The 17,839-nt window shown below is 49.2% G+C and overlaps 1 protein-coding gene across 1 annotated transcript; it reads right to left on the minus strand.

Annotated features, from left to right (window-relative positions):
• Positions 1-1,504: 1,504 nt before the first annotated feature.
• On the minus strand, positions 1,505-17,006 carry RBM5 (RNA binding motif protein 5). The gene is made up of 24 exons (XM_084292992.1): positions 16,864-17,006; positions 16,283-16,745; positions 15,808-15,963; positions 13,771-13,840; positions 13,213-13,286; positions 10,822-10,905; positions 9,729-9,789; positions 9,531-9,596; positions 8,966-9,126; positions 7,996-8,093; positions 7,447-7,534; positions 7,206-7,283; positions 7,049-7,121; positions 6,433-6,518; positions 6,008-6,086; positions 5,663-5,754; positions 4,976-5,140; positions 4,368-4,514; positions 4,220-4,291; positions 3,557-3,736; positions 3,261-3,335; positions 2,662-2,759; positions 2,454-2,583; positions 1,505-2,170 (listed from the first exon to the last, which is right to left on the minus strand). The coding sequence occupies exons 1-24, from the start codon at positions 16,878-16,880 to the stop codon at positions 2,045-2,047; spliced, it is 2,739 nt and encodes a 912-aa protein (XP_084149118.1). The 5' UTR covers positions 16,881-17,006; the 3' UTR covers positions 1,505-2,044.
• Positions 17,007-17,839: the final 833 nt, after the last annotated feature.

Consider the following 17,839-nt stretch of genomic DNA (forward strand, 5'->3'; position numbering starts at 1 on the left):
GTCCCTAAGCCTGCTCCCACCGCGCCCACCAGCCCACGTGGCTGCTTTCCTCCCGGAGACGGGTCCCCAGGGAAGCAGGGACACCAGGTCCCCCCGAAGGCAGTGGGCCACGGCGCATTCACTCACGCACAGGCACATTTCACTGCCTAAATTGGAGCTGCGGGCGCTGGCAGGCGCTGGCAGCCCCGGGTCCTGTTGGGGCCGCACACTGGCCTCCCCCATCCCAAGGGGGTGAGGGGACACGGGCTCTGCCCCTGCCACGGGGGCTCGGGGAGGCTGCCGCGAGCATCTGTCCCCTTGCCGTGGGGTCGGGACCTCCCTGTGCCCCTGCTGCAGGCACCAGGGGATGGATGGTGGATGGGGGAAGGCGCTGAGCTGCAGCAAGGAGCTTCATCGATCCCTGAGTGCACACACCGGGAAATAATTTCTCTCGTAAGAGCCCAGAGCAAAGCACTTGGCACAGCTGGGACACGCAGGAAGGGGAGAGAGGCTGTGCCAGGACACCCAGGGAAACTGAGGCACGCAGCTGGCCCTTCAGGATTGTTTTCAGCCACCCGGCTTCCTTGGCAGATAGGGGAGAAGCCCCAGGGCTGCTCAACCCTGAGGCTGGCACCACTCCTCGTGTAGGTGACAAAGGTACCTGGGGACCTCAGCCCTGTCCCTTCCCACCCAAACCTGGAGAGGATGAGGCAGGACCAGGGGCCCAGCCCGGTGCCATGTCCCGTCCCCGTGGCACAAGGGCTGGGCCATGTCTGCCACCTGGTGGCACGGCCCCGTTGGCACAGCACAGCCCCAGCAGAGAGCAACGCGCAGCCACCCCCACCCCAAAAAAGGGGCAGCAGCCACCGAGTGCTGCAGTGCCACGGGCAGCAGGACTCAGGCAGCGCTGTGAAGCCACAGCTCATGGGGCAAAAGCTGCTCCTCCACCATCAGGAGCAGGGGTTGGGGCTGAGCCCACTTTTCTGTGCTCATTGTGGCCACAGCAGACACAGGGGTGATGGGAGCAGGCTCAAGAGGCTAAACTGTGAGCAGCAGGAGGAAGGTGAGAGCTGTTCGAGCTGTCTTAACTAAGCAGCTGTAGAAATAACCTCTGTCAGAGGAGAGGGCTGCGGTTACCCGGCCTCCAGCAGCTCCACGCCCACGCCCCAACAAGCCCCAGGCAAGGCTGAAGGACAGAAACGCTGTCCAGAAATCCAGCAGGGGCTCATAAATAGGGCAGGAGAACAGCCTGCCCACTGCCCTGCCTCAGGGCAAGGCTCCCCTCACAGGGACAGCCTGGGGGCAGCCCTGGAGCGAGCTGCGTGAGCACAGGGAGGCTCTGGCCCCGGTTCCAGAGTAAGGAGAGCTGGGGCTTGAGCCAGCCCCCATGCTGGAGCTGTGCAGACACCGGGGGCGAGGTGCAGCACAGCGTAGGGGGGGAAGGAAGGAGGCAGAGCGCTGCAGGGAGAACCCAGGACGAAGCCTCGTCAAGGAAGAAGCAGAATCAGAGAGAGGACGAAGAGCGTTGGCAGCTTATTCTTCATTCACCCACCGAGAAACAGAAAGAGAAGCACTTTTGGATGTATTTCATTTGGAAATGAGCCAAACTGGCACCTAGAATCCAAGTCTTCAAAAAGTCTATACAAAGATGTATCATACAAAATGTACAGGAAAAGTTCTCAAAAAAAAAAAACGAACAGACAATACAACAAAAGGAGAGCAGAGACGGTGTGAAACCACAGCTACCACGTCCCAGCCCTGCTCTGGAGGGCAGGAGCAGCATCCAGACAACACGCTCCAAACACAAAATACATTACACTATATACACGACCGTAGAAAGATCAGCATCCCCTTTGGTCTAGCGAGGAGCTCTCCAGCATGAAGTCGGGGCAGTTTGGACAGTCTGCTCATGGAAGTGTAACATGCTGAGAGGGGAAAAAAGTCCCAGGGAATGAAATGGTCAGCTCTAACCCATAACCAGAATACAGCCAGGCCACCGAGGCTACAGAGTTTAACAGTCAGTTCTGGCTAACAAGTTTACTGTTGACCCACGAGCCAGAGCGCGCTACTCCATCTCTGTGAAGCGGGCGAACATGGCTTTCCGCACCGCATCTTTGTAGGAATCCGCCGTGGAGACGCCGTACGAGCTGCCCTTGGCTCCCAGGCCAGCTCCTCTCATCCGCACCTGGGCCTGCAAGGGAACAGACGAGGGTCAGCTCTGTGGTGAGAGGCCGACTGCCTGCCCTCCCACGCACAATCCGCTCGCCAGAGCAGTGAGGGAAGTGCTCTGTCAAGCCAGCGTGATGCATCTCGCTACAGACCAGCACCAGATAAGACTGGATGCTGGGGAAGAAATTCCCATATTTGTAGCCTTAACACCACTCTCACCCTGCCCCAGCACGGTGTCTTCCAGGGATCTCAGCAGCGAGTGCTTCTGAATAGAAAAAATGCACCAAACGTCCATCTCCGCTTACCTCGATAGGTGCAGTAATGCCCTGGCATTTTCTTCCCAGGCCTGACCCTTCCCTCCAGCCCATGGCCTGGAGCATCTTGTTGCCAATGTTACTGTTGTCAAGGCCGTCTTTGGTGGGCTGCTCGTAATTACTGCAGGAAGAAGAGGTCAGTTAATTACGTTGCTTCTCAGCAGCTGACGCAATCAGCGAGGAGCTTTCAGGTACATACACTGTGCCAGCATCATAGACCTTCTTGCGCTTCGGCTCGGGAGGCTCTGGAATGCCGTACTTCTCCCGCCTCTCAGCTGCTCTGTCTCTGTATTTCATCTGCAGTGAGGTAACCAGATTTGGCAATGGTTTAAAGTTGCTTATTTACACATGTGTACTTACACTCGGTATTAGTATTTAGTATAAATATTAGTATTTAGTGTAAATATTTAGTACTGATATGAAGAAGCTGCAGAGCACGCTTGGTGCCTGCTCTTACAGAAAGTTGTGCGCTGCAGCCCGCCCAACACCACCAGAAAGCAGAAGGGGAGCAGCTCCCCAGCCTGCAGCCTCAGCTGTTTCACTGCCACCAGAAGGTCACCGGCCCCAGCACTGCTACAGCACCTCTGAGCTGGAGGAGAAGGCCCCTTCCTGATAAGCAGTAGCTGTGGTACAGGAGACGCCTCTCTCCACTGCACAGGACAGCTCTGAACCTCGACCCGAGAAGGGGTTGGCTTACAGGGCTTATCTCATTAGCATCAAGTCAGGATAAGGAGAGCTCAACATTATCTGTGCAAGCCCTTTTCCATTAGCCACTCATCTGTTCAGTTCAACACTGACCTCTCTCTCACGCAGCTCCAAGGCTTCAAGTTCCTGCTCTGAAAGCTTTGATCTCCTATAGATGTCCATGTTTTGCTGCAACGAGAAGAGATTCACGTTAACAACATGAGATCCAGAACACCTCAGCAAGCAGGCTGCACAGCAGCTCTTTTTAAGCAAGTAGCTGACTTTGAGGAGAAAAGCAATCCACCTGCAATTATTTTTTGCAGCAAGAAACAGCATTCCAAACATGCAGCATCGCTTGGTTTACAAGGAATTACAGCCACCAACTACCTTCCTGACAGCACAGGACTCACCTTGTGCAAGTCAGACAGCTGCTGGTGCCTAATCAGTGCATCTTTGTTTGGGAACTGCCTTCTACACAGCAGACAAGCCATTTTCTTCCAGTCAGTCAGCTTCTCTTCCTCGTTCTCCATTCTTTCCAGTAAGTCCTCATCATTATCACTGTCGCCACTGTAGGCAGCCACAAGACCACGCTGGAGAAGAACGACAGCATTAATGTGAGTGCAACAGTGTCATCGCAGTTAAGAGTCAAAAAGGTAACACAAAGGCTGTTACATGTGTTTGTTGTGCAGGAAACGTCACTTTCTGGATGCTAAAGGACGAAATGCAGCTCAAAAGAACCACTAACTACAGTGGCTGCAAAGCTTGGTCCCACTACCAAACAGTGGTCTGAATACAGAGGTTTTGGAAACCTCAAAATGTCAGCTGAGCCTTTGAGGCTAGAGGAAATCAACTCCTCTCAGCATCTCTCAGCCTCCCAGCCTACTGCACTTGCATGGGGGATCCCTGTAACAACCACAGCTTTCTACAGGGGATGCTATGGAAATGCAGGTCGGAAAGCAGGCATCTGCCCGTCCTCCTCTGAGGAGAGTTTTACATGTGCCCATCATCTCTGTGAATACAGGAATCCCACCACTTCCAGCCACAAAGCAATCCAGCTGCTATCTCATGCTCACCTTCAATGGATTTTCATCTTCACCATTTTTCATCACCTCTGGCAAGATCTGCTGTCTCTCAGACAGAGCACCCTAGATGAGAGAAGAACGCAATGAGCACTAAGCTCTGCCACGCCACGCTCTGCCACACACTTCTCACCTCCCTTACCTTTTTCTCAAAGAGGGCAAAGCCTGCATCTGCAGCCGCTGATTCTTTCCGTTCCTCCTCCCTGTTGCTCAGTGGCTGGAAACTGTTCTTGAAGTTCTCCTTCTGCTTGTTCAAACTCTTTGCCCAGCGCTCCATGTCTTTAGCGATCTGAAATGGGTGCAGAGTGGTTTGCTCAGACAGTTCCCTTCACGGATACCCGTCTCCTACGACACTGACTCGATCGTTCCACTTGCACACACATTCCAGAAAACAGCAACCCACTATTTTTTACACTGAACGTAGTGCAGCTGTTTCCCTGGACACAGCATTCAAAAACACTGCGGTTTGCCTGTTTCACCCTATGAACCCTTCTACCAACCCACTCTTCGAAGCGACAGCTCAGCTATACTCCCACTGCTCCTGGCATGCTTTTGTATGTGTTTCTCTTATGCAGTAGTTATTTCTGCACTCAAGTCTTTGCCAACTCCGCCTCTCTTCAGCCCTGCACAATGCCTGCAACCTGCTGGTACACATTCACCAAATAACTAGGATTGCCTTTGTCACTAAAGGCAGAGTACAATCTCACTCCACAGATGTCAGCCCAGTTATGATCCCATTTCATCTTTTACCTGTTGAGCTGTTTTACTCTTAGGCTTCTCTTTCTTCTCCTTCACTTCTTTGGTGGTGGTTGTGGTCGCTGTTTGCTGATACGTGACACCTTCTGCAGCAGGCATGTAGGTCTCCTTTTCGCCATCCCAGTAAAGATACTGCTGGGTTAAGGCATTGTAGTAATACTGACAAAGACACAAAGGATCACAAGTTACACACTTCATATAGCCTGAGCATCCAAGAGAGAACCCCAAGAAAGCTGTCTGATTCAGACTAACGCATCAAATGAGGAGCTTTCCAGAGCATCCCAGGCCTTCGCAGGAGTCAAAAGGCACAGAGTGACTGAAACCTCTGTCCCCAAACATAAACATTATGCACAACAGCACGATGGAGAACTTTATCGCCTCTCCTAAGAGTGGACCCACCAAAGCCCAGAGCTGGGTGTACTTTGCTGGATACTTCACAACGGAATAGCTCACTGATGGTATCTGTGACAAGTGATAACCCTCCCCAGGCAAAACTGGGAGAAAACTTGAGAAGAATTAAGCACTATAACCAGAGGAAGGTGCAATCACAGCCCCTGCTGAGAGTTATCTGCTACTACAGCCATTGTGTTCCCCTCAGAGTACCAGTTTCACTCATACCCTAACACATACTGAGCTAACAGATATCACCAGCTAAGACAGGTGGTTAGAGGTTGTGTTTACCTGGGAGTTAGGATCATAGTAGAGCCCTGTTACAGGATCATAATAATATCCTGAAGATTCATCGTATTGGTAGGTAGATGTGTCAGGGACAGCTGCAAAAAAACAGAGCGGGGGACACAGGCATTCCAGTTAAATTCAGATCAGCACCTGAGATTAGCAGCAGCTATGAGGGTAGCCATGTCTGCAAAGCACTCGTATGATCCGTACAGAAGCTCTTTGGGGACATCTTCACCACAGCCTTACAGTGGTGGCACACTCAGCCAAAGCAAAGTCTCTCTCCTGACAGACAGAAGAGAGACTGATAGGGAGACACCTGCCCCCGCCAGCAAATTCCTCACAACTTACCATACTTGGTTCCAGGGACGACACCAGTGGGGGCAGTCGTTTGTGCCTGAGTGCTGGTGGTAGCTGGTGCTGCTTGTGTCTGGGGAAAAAAAAGAACAGAAGTAACCTTGATGAGAAAAATCGGCCACTGAAGTTCAGAAGAACAGGGACAGCGAGCCAAGGCATGAGCAACCCACACTACGCACACAAGAGCTAGCTCTTCGTCAGTACACTTAGTACTTGCCTTTAACAAAGAACAGAACTATCACAGAAACGAAACGGCAGATGACACTGTTATAAACACGAGCGCTGTGACTAACTTGACCCGTGGACACTTCACAGCTCTGCTGTACCCACACCCACTTAAAAGAGCAGAGGCCACAGCTGAGCCAGATACCCCACGCAAGTACTGCCCCGGCACTGAAAGCCAGGAGTGCTGTAATTACCGGAGAGTCAGGTGAGTTTGTCTGTTGATTATATAACTGAGGACTCTGGGACACAACTGCAGCTGTGGTGGTAGTGACCGGAGCTCCTGCCAACAAAGAGAGCAGTAGTGGATAAGCCAGATCATTTGTAAAACAGTACTTCATCCTAGGGCTAAAATTACTCTGTTTACAATTTCAGCTCCCAATTCCAGCTCCAGCAGCCAAACAAGGCAATAAACATTCAAAAGGAGACAGATACACAGTGGGCATTTTCTACCCAGACAAGGAATAGTTTCCTTTTCGGGAGGAAGTTTTGCTCTCCAAGCCAGTGATTCCTGGCCTCCGACAGCTGCCAGTGCTGGGAATTTGTCTAGAGCTGTTTACACAGTTCTCGTGAGTCCAAGGCTTTCTGTCAATAGCCTGATACAGAGGCTGTACTCTCATCTCACAGACTAGAGGTCTCACTTGAGCAAACAGGCAATGCCCCTCTAGTGACACGCACTCATTCACACACCCTGACAAACAGTATGAGGCAATCTCCCTTCAAACAGGCAACTAACAAAAAACCTAAGGTAAAAAAAAACACTCTTGCAAACCATCAGCACCAACAGCGCCTCCCGTGGGTTGGAAGCACTACCTGATATGGTAGCTGAATCAGAGTCCAACACGCCTCCTTGATTTTGGTAGTACTGCTGATAATCCTGGGAGTACTGCAAAGGAAAATGACAACACAGGGTGAGGAAATGCCCAAACTGTACCAACTTACCAGTTAGAGAGCAAGGGCTGCCACTAACCTGAGCATACTGCGTGTAGCCATCCTGTCCTGACTGGAGGTAGCTGTAGTCAAGGGTGCTGCCTTCTCCAGTCTGCGGCTAAAATTCAAACAGGATATTATAATTTTTAAATCAGTGAAGGTAAAAGTTACTGCATTTCAGAATTTCAACGCTGGTTAGGCTCCAGCCTAACTACCACAGCAGATCTCAACTTTCATTTTGAAGGAAAACAGTACTGTGAGCAACAGTCTCCAAACCTTACCTGAGTGGACGACCACTGTGCCGCAGCAATGGCTGTGCTCGCCACAGAGAAGGCGCTGACCCTGTTACCATCGGGGAGAAGCAAGTCTCTGAAACCACAAAGATCACGCACCTGAGTAAGCACTGTTTTTTTCTAGCACGGCTACTACATGAGGAGCTAGAGCCTGCCCTTATGTGTGGATTTCCTCGCAGTTCTTAAACATGCCGATTGTAATGAATGAGCCAAAGAACTGCTTGGCAGGTAAGGGCACTTCAGGCTCGTTGTACAGTCAGTAACCAGTCGCTAACTTTCCAGTGAAACCACCGTGCTGTGTAAGCAAGCAGTTACAACGGCAGCTCCAGCAGGCTGGAGGTACATTCAGGAGCCGTGTTTCTTGCTGTCTACTCTTCTCACACACGAGGAAGAAAAGGACCATGCAACACGAAACACGTAAGGGAAGAAAAACTCTGGAGTGACAGTAATCTTAGCAAAAGCCACAGTGACAACTACAGATGGTTAATAAGGAATATGGAGGTGGGGGAGGAGAAATCAACTGCTACCGCAACTCACTTTCTGGCACTCTTTGCAAAGTCAACACCAATTGTTTTGCCATCAATTTTTAATGGTGGCTGAAGACTTTGTAAAATCTGCAACAGTTGAGAAGCATCCTACAACGAGAAACACTCATTATTATGAAAGGCAGGTTATCCAGGAGGATTCAGAAGTTCCCAAAGCTTCACCTGTTCACAAATACATCACCAAAACCCGTTAAAGCTGTAAAAACACCTCCACCTCCTCTCATACTGTAAAACGGGACCCACTACAGCCCATGCACAGACAGTATGAGTTTCACTGAATATTCGACACCTAAAAATCTCAGCTTTAGAAAGCGGCTATTTATTTGCCCCAAATTACTCCAAAAAGCAGGCCAGCAGAATCAGACCAGCTACCCACTTTCATCCTGTATCAAACTGTTCAACTCTGCTGAAATCAAGTCCAAATAGGCCACGTCGCTCATCAATTTGAGCATCTCCAACAATGGAGGTTCTGGCACCCCTCTCGGACCCACATCAACTTCCCACCTAGTGAAGACATTTTCCCTGTACCTCACTCCAACTCCCCACGCCTGCTGCCTACTCTGCTTTCCCTATGGATGCTGCAGAGAGTAGCAAGATCCCCCCCCTCCTTCACCTTCGCAGTGCAGAAGCCCAATTCTATGCACTTCCTCATACGCTGTACGCTCCAGCTGTTTTGTGTGATCCAAAAGTGACCCCAGACCATTATTTGTGACCCAAATATGAAGCTAGCCTTCAATCCAGAACAGCACTCTGCTATGAAAGACATTTCCCATGGGTTCACAACATCCCCCCACCTTTCTTCCAAGCAGCAGCTAACGATGAAAGGCTTTGACACATTCTCTCTGTGTCTAATGATCTATTAACCCTCAGGGAGCTAGGGCAGCCCACAGCACAAAAGCTCTAACTGCTTCAGCTACAGAAACACAAGCTGTTTCTCTCCAATACACCAGCAAGGCCCTCACCATGGCAGAAGACAGCTGCACAAATGCAAAGCCTCTATTCTGCTGAGTCTGCTTGTCTTTGATAAGACGAATATTATTGACTGCCAGAGAGGCATACGGAGACAAGGCAGTCATGATGGATTCCACTACTGTGTGAGGAGCAATGTTTCGGAGAATGATGGCTGAGGAAAAAAGAAAGTAAGACATTAGGTGTGCACATAAAGGCTTTCCAGAGTACTTCAACTTCTTCAAAGAAAAAAAAAAAAGAAAACTCAGCAGTTTTGGACACGAATGTGTTTCCATTTCAAGAGTACACTGTTTGGGGGGTTGGCAGGAAGAACTTGCTTCACTGGGAAGACGGGAGGGCTGTCAATACCCTCCCAAAGAAAGGAAAGAACTTCCTGAGCAGAAGCACTTGCCAACATTTGCACATTCCTGTCTGCAAATCAGGAACAACCTAATCATGGTGAGCACTGCGCACTCAGGAGAGTTCAAAGTGGGTTCCAAAGGGCAGTCTGAGGTACGACAAGGAGTTCTGTGCGTGCTTTCCCATGGCACTTCATGCAGTATATCAGAGAGAACTTACTGTCACAGTAATAATCCACAGACTGAACGGCTTCTGCTGCTCCAGGTGGTACCTCCTGTTCTGAATCTTCACAGGAAGAAAGAGAAATTTTAGTCATGACATTGCTAAATTGCTCAAACGCATCATTCCACAGGACAGCCTAGGACCTGCAGACTCCTCTAAATTCAAACACAATCTCCAGAGATGAATGCAACTTACCGAATTTGTCCGCTCCGCAGCGGAAGCATTTTAGCCTCCTTCTGAAGTTGTAAAGGCAGCACTAGGAGAAACAAGAGGAGGTCTAGTAAGAATTTAGTTCATTTGCAGCAATGGTGACATTTGCTGTGTAACACCAAAAACAAGACATTCAAACCAAGTGCAACAACAAAGCTGAACCTCCTCGAGTAATCAAGAACAGCAAAACCTGTCCTCATCTGTATCACAGCTGCTTTTCAGAACACCCCAGTTACCATTGTTCACGTCAGTAAAAATATCCTGAATTATTTAGCTACTTCAACTGCATTGTCAGCTTACAGTCCCAGATGGAATAAAGAACATGATGTTAAACCAAAGCACAGGCTAAAAACCAAATTATATTTACACAGTTGAAACACTGTTTTTGGATCTTTGGACACTGGTTTTGATCTTGCTATAAATACCTCCACTTAGAGGGGCGGTCAAACAAGTAAGAGCACAGCAGTAGGAGCAGACCCTCAATTCTACACTAGACCAGCAGTCACCCGAGGTACAGGGAATTCACCCAGTGACTTCCTGTTCTAGTATAATTCACTGCCTGATCTTTGTTTAAAGCAAAACTGACCGTGTCCTTCTTGTTTCTGTCCTACAGCATGCACACAGCCACCAGCAAGAGCTGAAGGTCAAACTAAGGCTGAAGTAGTATTGATTTTCTAAGTAGAGGCAGCAGACTCAGGAGAATTCCCTCAGGATGGCAGCTGTTCTACCAGCCCAGCTGTGAACACTCAGCAACTCTTGGAAGATTGCTCTGGATCAATCACACATTAATGGGAACACCACGCAGCTTCCCTGGTACAGCCTGTGATCCGCTGCAGATGGCAAGTACACCACAGTCCCAAGCCTCAGCTTGTGGCCCAAGACCCAGGTGTCATCTGGTTAAACACCGCCATCACTCCATCTATTTTTTGCTATCAGGTTGACAAAACCTTTTCGTTCGTGTGTTTTAGTATTCCTCCTTAATTGCAGGGACCAGCAGGATGAGCACTGCTTCGTTCAAATCACTGAGCTGGTGAAAGGAACTGAAGCAAAGAGAAACTAATAAAAACGTGCACTGTACCTTGTTGCAGAGCCAGTCCTCAAATTTAGGCCTGGGGTTGCTGTAGTGCATCGCAATCTGCTTCCCTTGAATCACGAGCTTTTTCTGCAAAAAAAGGGGTTTCAGTTATTCCTGGAGCGAGGCACACATGTTCATTTTCCCATGGCAGAGCACCCTTCGGAGGAATCAGTGCTCCTGAATTAAATGGACAACATATGGGGAGGATGTGGAGGACAACCACCGCCACCTACACCCTGCCCATCCAATCCTGCAGAGAGGAGGACGAGGGCAGTAAGAGAATGGGATGTGGAGCAAAGATAAACGGAATCAGGGAGTGTTGAAAAAGTTGCCAAACACTAAACGCTGACATGGAACCAGGAAGTGTCTCGAAGGAGACAAAGTCCTAACCTGCTGCGTTCAGGATTAACACATTTTTAGGAGTCTCTTTGCCCCGTTTCTATTCGCTTCTGGTATAGTATTGAGCGACTTTTTAAACATGTCCTTAGGTGACTGCTTCACTTCTTCCCCTACTCCAAATTCCCCAGACCTTTAAACAACCACATTTGGATTACTTTTTCCAAGCACTTTCTTCAGAAGTGTCCCTTTGCAAATACAGTAATTCCTCCCAAAGGGACCCTGCTTAGAGCTCCCGGAGGCTGGATTACAAGTGCCACCAACTGAAATGTAACTCAGAGTGGTTTCCTTTGACAAAAGCATCAGTTCAATTGGAAGCCTGCACGAGAGGTTTGTGTTCTTCATTCAGGCAGGAACTCTCCAAAATGGGTAACTAGAGTGAAGCTTCTCCAGGGGTAGGAAAAGTTCATCACGCTTTCAGCTCTCACTTTACAGGAATTAGGAATTTAGAGTTATTTTAAAAGTCTCAGCCTCACACTCTGCCAAGTGTGGGTATGCAGAATGCCCTTTCAGTGCCCGGACATCAGAGCATTTCAAACAGGTGCAAGTGTCTGAGGAAACGTGCATTAGAGGCCAACCCCCAGACATTTTAACACAGGAACTATTTTTATGGCAGGCTGGCTTATTGCAGAGGTAACACAGTGGTGTCAGGACCAGTGGCTTTTCTGGTTACAGGGTCTGACAGATAGGTCTAGCATGTAGCATGAATAAGGCTCTCACATTCTGCACAACTAAAGAGGGCAAAGCCATTTCTCCTACCGGCAGGAGGGAGGGTTGGAGGGCCCAGCACTCACTGGATATGCACACATAGAAACAAAGCTGCTGGCACAGCTGCAATACATCATTCTTTCATCTAACAGTCAGCAACCGGGCTGCTGGGGAGATTCTATGTTTTCCCTACTACTAGGGTGGCTGGGTTACTGGAGTGAATTTGAATATTTGTTTCAAGAAATTATGCATCAATACAGCTTTGTATATATTAAAATTATCTCGTTTCTGAAAACAAGCTCAGCATTACTTTCCTGACCTGAGTCTTTCCGCTGCACCCACCCAACTGAGCAGCACATCACAGAACAGAACTTGAACCACACAATGGGAAGTTACCCGTGGTACAAGCCACTGGAAGGCCATTCCAGCACAGGGCACACAGCAGCTTCCATCTGAGGGCACTAACTGCTTGCAAAGCTGTTACAAGCCACTCCTTTACGTGTGAAACCAACACAGCCTAATTCCATTCCTCGTGCTGCCCAAAGGCCTTCACAGCAAGTATTCAGATGTAAAAAAAGTGGCTCAATAAACTTCGCTCACTTCAGCATATTTAACATCTGTTGTTAAAACAGATTACCAACAAATACCCAAAAATGAGCAAATCCAAATATATTTATGGTGCAACAGGAAAACCTCACTGGAAAAGAAACTAGAGGACTCTTTGCATTTTGGCTCCTTATCAAGTCATACTCCAGAAAAGCCAAAATACACAGAATAACTTTTACGAGAACTCAGTTTCCACTGGATTTATTTGGAATAATCATGCTTTTTCCTCTAGAAGAGCCACTGCTCTTCCTTTAACTCCAGGAACGCACCATTCTGATGAAGTGCCCCATTTTTTCTGAATTTTGCTCAGGGTTACTACCCATGTAATGCAATGATTGTGGGATCTGGTGCCTTCTCTGGCAACAAAGGAAATACCAGGTGGAAACAGGTTAGACTTTTCTACAGACTACATGCTCTATGTTGAAAAGCCAATTAAATTGGCACCCTGTAATTTAGTACAATTGCACGTTTTAGGAGGAAGTGCTCAAAATAGCTGATTTTCTCTCCTAACATTACCTGTTATAATTTTTAATATATACAAAGCTTTTATTCTTTTAAATCACTGTTATGGAACAAACCACTCCGTCCACCTTTATTTTTTCCTTTTTTTTTTTTTTTTTTTTTTTTAAACTGTACAGACTTTTTCCATTTTCAGGAATATCTAGACTTGGTGAGTGAAGCAACCTGATTGGCTTCCATCCAGCTGGTAGCATCTTGAAAGTGATAAAACTCCACGAAGGCGAAACCACGGCTTACACCTAGAGACAGCATTCAGATATAGACGGGATACTTGTGTTAGTCAGTTCCTTTAAAACAGGCGAATCTCTCTCCAACTGCTTCATTACTTCATGACAAAGCAGCTTTACAAATGCGACGTCAACAGCTGGGATCTGCTTGTTATTTTGCCATGGCAAGGAACCAAGCTCCCATAACTGGCTACATTTCACTCGATTTGCATCGATGTTTATAGGTAACCATGCAACAGACTACATACTACTAAACAGGTTTATGCTAATATTACTTACCAATACCTGTTAACAAAAACCCCTGTAGACAGACTTCTTTTTAACATGACGACCAGCTATCTAAAGTCTTCCAAAAAGCCACATTCCTTAGCCATGGCAAACCTTTTTTTTTTTTTTTTTATTGATTGCACGTGCTTGCAGTTTGGGGATAATTCTGGATACTCTTTTGGGCTGGGGAAGAGGAAGGTGATGTCAAAAACTGGATAAGAGCTCTCACCTGTCTTTCTTTTCATCAGCCTCACGTCTGCAGGCTGAGGACCTTCAAAGGACTCAATAAGCTCCCGAATCTGCGTGAGATTTTAATCAGACAGTTAAAGTTTTAAATCTTGGCAGACAGCTAAGACAGATACAAAAGCAACCTCGCTTACAACACATGCAAGGAGAACACAAACATAAAAGTCTGAACACCATCTTAGATAAAACGAAAACCATTAAGGAGAACTTAACAGGATACTGTCGAGCATCAGAGAACCCACGTAGTCCTTTGCAGCGCTAAAATAATGGCCACCCTCACTTAGCCCACAGAATCATCCAGAATCTGAATCACTATCATCTTGTATCCCAAGGCTACTTGTACGAAATTTGGTAGATATTGTGCTTTATTTTTATTTTTTAATAAAGAATGCCACCAGCATCCCTCTCCCTGCACATGTAAATACATTCAACACCTAGAAGAGGTAAACAGGAACACAGAACTACAAGGCTCCGTGATATTTGTATTCCTAAGTCTCCAACTATGGTTGTAGTCCTCCAACAGCTTTCCTTGTGCTTTTCAGAAAATAAGCTAGATTTATGATTTATTGCCAAATACCATGCTAAAGGGACATCAGCTCCTCAGCCACAACAAATCTGTAAGTTGTGCCACAAGCTAGATAAATTATTGTGGAGAGGTAGACAGTAGAAAGAAGCACTGACTTTTTTTTAAATGTAAGAGATGACAAAGCAAGATTTTTCAGCTCTTAGAGAGCTCAAACTACATTACCTACAACAACGCTGTTCAGCAAACTCGAAACCAATCTAAAGATGCCTGTTCATGTGCTAGGTGGAACTGACCTAGGATCTCCAATTTAAGAAGCTCTTCATGAAAAAAGTAGAAAAAGCTGAAAAATGTGCACAACTACACTCAGAAGCACCAATAAGATACTAACTTCAGTGGAAAGAAAACAGTAGTTCTAAGAAGCATAATTTAAGGATGAGTTCAGAATTAAGGTTACGTTCAGCTTTCCCAGAAATTATAATATAGTTATTTCCACAACTGTAAAACTATGGCATTAATGCTTCAGGAACACAAATCATTATAAGGTGTTTCATGCAACGCCTGACTGGATTCCATCACTTGGATGCAGAAGCCTATGCTTTATCCAGCCCTTAGCCACAAAAGTACACAGTGATTAAAAAGAGTACTTAATACTAGCAAAGAAAGAAATAATAATAAAAAATGCAAAAAAAAAAAAAAGTCCACTGCACGAGTGGTGCAGAAGGATTCTCTACGTTAGCAACTGATGCACAAAAATAGTCAGAAGGGGAGTCTGCCTGAAAAAAATTATCCAGCTCAGCTTTTATGTTTTTTTTCCCCTTCAGATAGCAGCTTGTATCTCGGTAACAAAAATATTCCACCGAGGGAGGGATAAAAAAAAAAAACACAAATGCAAAGCTAATCACCTTCAAGGTCCTCCTACCAAAGTTAGATGACCACGTACCAAGCTCTTTCCTACTTCCTCCGTCAGCTCCGCAGCAGCCATTTTATGACTCGCACAGCTGTGCCCGCACAAAGCAGTTCTGTGCAGGGCCGTGCTTAGCTGAGGAGCTCTGCATCTGCTTACAGCTTCTCGCTTCAATAATAACACCAAAAATAACTGGAACGCCTCTCCAGCTGCCCCTCTCCCCTCAAGTCTACTGGGGAGGGAGGGGGGAATATCTATAAACAAACTCTCCCATATACTAAACGGAAAAAGCAAAAGAGAACACAACTTAAAATCAATGAAATTATAGGGGAAGCATCCAAGTGTGCACGAAAATAGACTATTCAGAGACAGTTCTGTTAATTTTCAACAGCTTAACATTCAAATGACCTGTTACTTAACAGCGACAGCTTGAATCCTTTCAGGATTCAAAATGGAAGCGCTCCCAGCACGTTTAGAAGGGGGCCACCATGATGCAGCTTTTAACAAAATGGCAGCAGCAGCCACGCAGACTTGCTGACACAAAGCTGTGGACTTCCCTGTGAGGGAGAAGCCCCTTGCCAGCTACTTACATCGTTCTCTGTAACCGTGATGGGGAGGCCACGTAACATGATGGTCTTGCTTTCTTTCTCATCGTTAATGTCGTTCCTGTAGTCGTGCTCTCCATAGTCACCATCAGAGTGGTATCCATCTTCGGATTTATCACTGTTCCTGCGCTCCCGCTCCCTCTGAGAAGCCAGCGCCCAGAATTAAGCCCTGCGCTTTCTGACAGCGCCGCTAAAGCCAGACACTGCTCCCACCTACACCCACCTTCCCTTCCCAGCCTCACAGACCCAAACTCGACCCCAGCCCCTCGTGCTTGCCCCTCCAAGCCCCGGGGACCCTCACTCGGCTGTGCCCGGGGTCCTGCCAGTCCCGGGGGCTGTGCCTGGGGCTCCCTCGTCCCGGTGGGCTCGGCCCAGGCCCCCCTGCTGCTGTGGGGCCGCTGCCAGGGCCGTCTGCAGCAGGGGTGGCCCCGTCCCAGCCCCTCTTCCCCGCCCCACTCACCTCAGGGCTATCGTAGTCGCGGCTATCGTAGTCTCTGTCATAGTCCCGGCTATCGTAGTCTCGGCTGTCGCGGCTATCGTAGTCGCGGCAATCCCGGCTGTCGTAGTCCCGGCAGTCGTAGTCGCGGCTGTCGCGGCTGTCGTAGTCTCGGCAGTCTCGGCTGTCGTAGTCCCTGCAGTCCCGGCTGTCGCGACTATCGTAATCTCTGCAGTCCCGGCTGTCGCGACTATCATAGTCGCGGCTGTCGTAGTCGCGGCAGTCTCGGCTGTCACGGCTGTCGTAGTCTCGGCTGTCGTAGTCCCGGCTATCGTAGTCGCGATAATCATCGTAGCGATCTCCGCGGCGCTCCTCGCTGGACCGCTTGTAGTCGGAGTCCCTGCGCCGGCTGCGGGACTCGCGCTCGTCGCGATCCTCCCTCTCCACAATGGAGCCGTAGCGGCCGCTCCGCTCCGTCCTGCTCACGCTGTGGGGGGCACCGGGCCGGCCTCAGAGCCCGCAGCACCCCCCCCACCGCCGCTGCCCCCCACCGCACCCCCCCAACCCCTTCCCCGCTCCCCCCGCCGCCTCCCCCCGGCACTCACCGCTTGTCCGAGCCCATGGCGCCGGCCACGATCCGCGAAGCCCCCTCACGGCGCTGTCCGCCACCACGGGGCGCCGAGCACACGCTCACAGCCGCGCGCACGCAGCCCCTCGCTCCTTCGCCACAAAATGGCGCCGAGGCGACTGCCCGTCTTCTACCCAGCAGGCACCGCGCCCGCCGCCTGGAAGCTTCCAGCCGCCGCGCAGGCGCAACGGCAGCCGCCCGCCGCGGGGCACGCCGGGAGTTGTAGTTTTTGGGGGTGCTCCCTTTTTCATGTCGTTTCATGCAATTTAATGCAATAACCGCTGCTGCCGACCCCTCTGGGGCCTTTTGCTCCTTTCCAGCCTTTTTCTCTGCCCCAGGAGATGGCTGAAGCCTTGTAGGTCCAGCAGTGAGCCCCTCCTGCTGCAGGAGGACTGGGATGGGGCAGAAAAAGCTGAGAGTCCTTGTGAGAGGACTGCCATAAACCCCACCGTGAATAAACCACATGCCCCCGTGAATAAACCACATGCCCCTGTGAATAAACCTCATGCCACCTCTTCCTTGTCGTGCCTCGCTTTGTTTTTCTATTTGCAAAAGCAAAACACGCCCGGTGCGGTGCCCTGCGCCAGCTCCTTTGGCGCTGCTCCCTGGGAAGGGAGCCAGAAACCATGGGGACCCACTGGGGAGGGAAACAAGGGGGAAATCCAGGTCCTTCTTCATGTCGGATCTCTGGGAAACAAGGTGAAACCTCTGCCTTCCCCGGGCACGTAAAGGCATGTGGCTTTGCATGTTGTGTCTGTTCCTCCAGACATTTCAAGGGGCGTACAGCTGGGGAGCACTCAGCTGGTAAGCACTTCTTGCTCCTCAGGTCAGCACGGCTATGCTCCGTGACGGGGTCCTCTCACGCCTCATTACAGCAGCACGGCCTCGTCCACCAGCTGTGTTGTTGAAAAGCCCCCTGTGAGTGACTGAGAGCAAAGCTGGAGCACGAGCAG

The sequence above is a fragment of the Netta rufina genome, assembly GCF_964035555.1.
Source record: "Netta rufina genome assembly, chromosome: 10".
Classification (NCBI taxonomy): Eukaryota; Metazoa; Chordata; class Aves; order Anseriformes; family Anatidae; genus Netta; species Netta rufina.